This window comes from Colobus angolensis, unplaced genomic scaffold, assembly GCF_000951035.1.
Source record: "Colobus angolensis palliatus isolate OR3802 unplaced genomic scaffold, Cang.pa_1.0 Scaffold151, whole genome shotgun sequence".
Classification (NCBI taxonomy): domain Eukaryota; kingdom Metazoa; phylum Chordata; class Mammalia; order Primates; family Cercopithecidae; genus Colobus; species Colobus angolensis.
In genome coordinates, this window is record NW_012114611.1 from 56,806 (window position 1) to 62,905 (window position 6,100).

General features: G+C 37.6%; 1 protein-coding gene across 2 annotated transcripts in view; it reads right to left on the bottom strand.

Moving 5' to 3' along the window:
* Positions 1–835: 835 nt before the first annotated feature.
* Positions 836–6,100, bottom strand: part of ATF1 (activating transcription factor 1) — a 72,153-nt gene continuing 66,888 nt past the window's right edge. For both annotated transcript variants that reach the window (XM_011936121.1, XM_011936122.1), the window contains one exon: positions 836–2,334. In XM_011936121.1, the coding sequence (XP_011791511.1) occupies positions 2,190–2,334 (145 nt within the window). In that variant the 3' untranslated portion in view covers positions 836–2,189. The remainder of the gene's footprint in view (positions 2,335–6,100) is intronic.

Here is a 6,100-nt window from a genome sequence, read left to right on the forward strand (position 1 = left end):
TAAAAAATTGCTGAATGAATAAATATAGTAAGAATTCCAAAATGCTAACAAATGCCCATTCTTCCTGCTCTGTTCAATAATATTAAAGGAGTATCTTATTGCCCTATATGTGTTGGTGGATAATAATCTATTTCCATCAATATATAAATAAGTACATTGATAATTAAGTAAAATAGCAAGTTGAACTAAGGAAATAATTTGATTAGTCTTTTGCATTTTGGAAATCTAATTTCATGTTTGGACTATAATCACTTAAAAAGTTGGTAAGCCCCACATTGGATTCCAATTAGAAAAACATACAGGACAATAATTTGTTATGCATTTATGGAACCATTAATGGTTTGCCCTGGCGTGTTTCATATAGCTAGAGTAAGTAACTGGGTCCAGTGAGCAAGGCCCTACACCAGAAGTCTGAAGACAGCAGTTTACAAATATTTGCAGATGTCCAGCTGTTAAGGCACTAAGAGCTAGGCTACCTGTTGTAGACAAGCATGGTGTCTACTCAATAATATATTATCTGTTGAAACAGTCTTTTGACATAACTCAGTAACCTCATACCTCCCATATTTTTAGGCCTAATGGGCCACCAGTTTGAGATTCTGGCTTTACACAAGGTAGTAAGTGGTGTAAGTAATCCCCCTGGTGATCAAAGTTTTTTTTTTCTTTTCTTAAAGTTCTGTCAAGTCAACAGAGTCCCATTTTAAAAGACCCTTTTAATGAGAAATTTCATCAGGAGGATCAAACGCAAATGTATCAGTTAAGATTTCTACATAGTATTAGGATAATTAACAGTATGGCCACCAGCAAGCTCATCATTCATATACCAAGCATTATATTTTACATTCGGTAGACTATCAAATGTCCTTTAATTTCACAGACAACAATATGATACATATTGTGTAAGAAGCACACAACAGTTCTGCAGTACAATTTTAAACTGTATACAAATTGGAAATACAGATGTTAAACACTGGTGTGCTGACAGTATTTCTGAATTTTAGATAAACTGCATACAAAATTTACAAAGCAAGTATTAGCCAATCTGAAAACTTTACTTCCTATAATATAAAAATGATACTTTGAGATGTAAATTTTACTAAACTATATAAACATTTAAAATAATCATTAAAAACTCAACATTAGAATTTATAAAGATCAGCTATAAAAATATATTGGCAGTCACTTTTCTTATAAAGGTACCATTCACTACATTACAAAATAGTCTCTAACATAAAATTGCCTTAATAACTATAATAGAATCTGATAAACCTTACATTATTAAATTGATTATAAAATCTTCTTGGAAAAACTTTGGTATGCATCTTCAGAAGGTTTTTAAAAAATAATATTTTAAGGGCCTGTAAACATTCCATTCTATTAAAGCACAGCAGAATAAGTAATGGATATTCAACTGCATACAGAATATAGAATCAAAAGAACAATTTATTATGTATTTGTAGAAAATCACCATTACCAGAGTAAGCAAAAAAAAAAACAACTATTTAAAAGTATCAAACTTTTAAACAGTTCTTTTTCCATTCTGATAAAAAATGTTACAAAATCACCATACTCCATTCATGTACCTTAGATGCCTTTTAGGATAAGATCTTAAAAATAATTAACCCACTCTCAAAAATCAAGTCCAATAAACAAACTTTAAAAAACCCACTTAAAAAGACTTGACACTAGAACAAGTATACATAATCAGAACACATACTTTATATATTTAGTAATGTACTAGGTTTTCTCTTACCTTTGTAATTTAGAATTTATTGGCAGAAACACACACACACATATATAACTAAAAAAGGTAAATTTCAGCAAACGGAAATGCAAACCTGTAGGGTAAATTGATTTACTTTTAAAAATTCAGTTTATCAAATTTCATCTTCTCTGCCATTTTGGATTGGCAACTATTGGTTATTTAGAAAATTTAGACTGCTGAAAGTCCACTTCTTGCTCCTTGAATATGTTTAATTTCTACAAAGCTTCCAGTTGTGCCCGCAGTTTCCTCGAGGTCATTTTTCACTTTCTCCTTCTGTCACTAGATATTGTGCATAAGATAGTTATCCTTGAGTTGAAAAGCCTAAATAAAAAGCTTAACTTTTGACCTTTTAAGTTATAAAACTCCACTAAGAAATCCATTTAATTTTTATGCAAGTTCACAAAAATATTTTCTTTCTTAAGAATCAAACACTTTTATTGGAATAAAGATCCTTCAAAGTTTTTAACTCTTCTATTAGAGTTTTATTTTGATTTTCCAGGACTGCAACTCGGTTTTCCAGGCATTTCACATATTCTTTCTTCTTTCTGCGACATTCTCGAGCAGCTTCTCTAAATATGAGCATTAAAAAAACATTGTTAGAAAAAACTTCATGTTCTTTAAATGGTAAATGTTCTTCAGTAATTTTCCGTGGTCACCTTTTTTTCTCTTTAAAATATCATCTACACATAGTGAACACACAGATCTTAAGTGTAGAATTCAGTGAGTTTGGCAATTGTGTGTACCTAGATAACCCACACCTGTCAAGAAAACAGAACATTCCCACTGTCCTAGAAAGTTCCCTCATGCCCCTTCCTAGTCAGTCCCCTTCTAAGCAACTATTGTTTTGATTTTTATCACCAGAGATTAGTTTTTTTCGTATTCTAGAACCTCATGTAAGAGTGTCATGCACTACATACTCTTGTATCTGGTGTCCCTTCACTCAGCACATCTGAGATTCATCCATGTTGCTGCGTGGGGGGTTGTTCCTTTACCTTGCTGGACATATTCCACTGTATGAATATAACCACCATTTGTTTATCCAGTCTCTTGGGCTGTTTCTAGGGTTAGCTGCATAGGCAGGTTTTTGTGCCAGTCTTTTTGTAGACAGGTTTCATTTCTCTTGAATAAATACCAGAGAGTAAAACTATGGGTCCTCTGGTTAACTTCTGACACATTACTTCTTTTATTTAAGTTCAAATTACAAACAATGCTTCAGCAAATACTCAGTTTTATGCATGTTCTCTTAAAACATTTCTGTGAAGTCATATGTAAGTTTATATACATATAGAAACAGGAAGTATTGGCCAGGCGTGGTGGCTCATGCCTGTAATCCCAGCACTTTAGGAGGCCAAGGCGGGCAGGTCACCTGAGGTCAGGAGTTCGAGACCAGCCTGGCCAACATGGCAAAACCCCAGCTCTACTAAAAATACAAAAATTAGCCACGGTGGCACATGCCTGTAATCCCAGCTACTTGGGAGGCTGACACAGGAGAATCACTTGAAGCTGAGAGGCGGAGGTTGCAGTGAGCCAAGATCGTGCCACTGCACTCTAGCCTAGGCAACAGAGCAAGACTCCGTCTCAAAAAAAAAACAAAAACAGGAACAGTACTATTTTAAGATTTTCATGCTATATATGTAGATACTATTTGCAACTTGCTTTTTAAGTGTACATCTCTCCTTTTAAAAGCACTGTACAAAATCTATCCCCTCACAAAAATACTTTTATTTATTTATTTTTACCTTTAAGCTCTGTTGGAGTTAACAGATTTTTAAGTGGCTTCCAGTAAACATTCTTTTTCTTTTTTCTTCATTTTGAGACAGGGTCTTACTCTGTCACCCAGGCTGAGTGCAATGGCACAATCACGGCTCATTGCAACCTTGACCTCCTGGGCTCAAGATTTCCTCCCACTTCAGCCTCCCAAGTAGCTGGGTGCACACCACCACATCAGCTAATTTTATTTTTGTAGAGATGAGGTCTCAGTATGTTGCCTAGGCTGGTCTCACTCCTGGTCACGGTGTTGGGATTATGGGCGTGAGCCACCCGCTCAGCCTCCATTCTTTACATGTATTTCTACACATGTATTTCTTGCAGGATCACAAGCTATACTCACTTAAAGTCAAGAGATAGTGCCAACTTATATCCATTGAAGTACAGAGAAATGGGGGGGTGGGGGGGGAAGGAAGGAAAAATTCCCAGAGTCAAACTAGAAAGAAAAAAGGGGAAAAAAAGATTTGCCAAATTGTCCTCCAGAGTATCTGTACCATTTACATTCCCACGGGCAGTACAGGAGAGTGCTTGTTATGAACATTTTAAAATGGTTGTCAGTCTAGTGGCTGACAAAAAGTGAACCTCATTGCTTTAACATTTCCCTGATTATGCATAAAGTTTGGAATAACTTCAAGTTTACAAGGCCGTATTTCACAGACCAGTTTCCTCCTGTTAGGTCTCTTATTTACAGAAATAAATCTTTATATAATCTATACATCTTGTAATTATTTCTCTGTATATAAAAGTTGCAAATATATTTCCCAGTTAACAGACTTAAATTTTTGTTTGTTTACATTACCTTTTGTCACATACAAGTAGAAATGTGGGGCAAGTAGATACCATAAAACTCCGTATTTCCCCCAGTAATGTATGTGAGGTACTCCTTTCCTTATATGCCCAATGACAGTATTAGCACTTTATAATTTTTGCCATGTGACATCTCATTTCTTATTTTTATAGTTGTAGTACATAAGTATATGACCCTAAAACTGCCTATCATTTAGTTTATTTTCTAAAATTATATCATACTTTGTGTATTCTGTTGCAACTTGCTTTTTTTTCAAATTTTCTAAGATTTATTCATGTTGAAATGACCATTCAGTCATTACAGATAAACATTCCATTGTATAAATACAGTCACAATTTTTTTTCCCTTTTTTTTTTTTCCCCCCTTTTTTTTTTTTTTTTTTTTTTTGAGGCGGAGTCTCGCTCTGTCGCCCAGGCTGGAGTGCAGTGGCCGGATCTCAGCTCACTGCAAGCTCCGCCTCCCGGGTTCACGCCATTCTCCTGCCTCAGCCTCCTGAGTAGCTGGGACTACAGGCGCCCGCCACCTCGCCCGGCTAATTTTTTGTATTTTTTAGTAGAGACGGGGTTTCACCGTGTTAGCCAGTATGGTCTTGATCTCCTGACCTCGTGATCTGCCCGTCTCGGCCTCCCAAAGTGCTGGGATTACAGGCTTGAGCCACCGCGCCCGGCCTGTACCCTTTAACTCTTTTCATCCTCCTCCTTGCCCCTCACCCTTCCCAGTCTCTGTTATCTATTTTTCCATTCTCTCTTTTTTCTTGACATAGGATCTTGCTTTGTAGCGCAGACTGAAGTGCAGTGGTGCAATCATGCTGCCTCAACCCCCTGGGCTCAAGCAATCCTCCCACCTCAGCCTCCCGAGTAGCTGGGATTTTAGGCACACGCCACCATGCCTTTTTTTTTGTAGCAATGGGTATGTTGCCCAGGCTTGTGTTGAACTCCTGGGCTCAAGCGATCCTCCCGCCTTGGCCTCCCAAAATGCTGGGATTATAGGCATAAGCCACCATGCCCGGCCCTATTCTTACACTCTTTACTTCCATGTGTTCAAATATTTTAGCTCCCACATACAAGTGAGAATGTGATATTTTTCTTTTTGTGCCTGGCTTATTTCACTTAAGATAATGACCTTCAGTTCCATCTATGTTGCTGCAAACGACGTGATTTAATTCTTTCTTATCCATTTATCCACTGATGGACACAGAGTTTGATGCTATTAGCTATTGTGTGTGAATAGCGCTGCAAGTAAACTTATGAGTACAGGTATCCCTTTGATATACTGATTTCCTTTGGGTAGATTTCTATTTTTAGTTTTTTGAGAAATCTCCATACTGGTTTTCATAGTGATTGTACTAGCTAATTTTAAATTTTTTTAGGCTGGGTGCAGTGGCTCATGCCTGTAATCCTAGCACTCTGGGAGGCTGAGGCAGGTGGATGGATCACCTGAGCCCAGGTCTGAGACCAACCTAAGCAATATGGCAAAACCCCATCTCTACCAAAAACAAAAAAAAAATTAGCTGGGTGTGGTGGTATACATCTGTAGTCTCAGCTACTTGGGAGGCTCAGCTAGGAGGATCACTTGAGCCCGGGAGGCAGAGGTTGCAGTAAGCCAAGACTGTGTCACTGCACTCCATTGTGGGTGACAGAGTGCGACCTTGTCTTAAAAAACCCCCACAAGGCCGGGCGCGGTGGCTCAAGCCTGTAATCCCAGCACTTTGGGAGGCCGAGACGGGCGGATCACGAGGTCAGGAGATCGAGACCATCCTG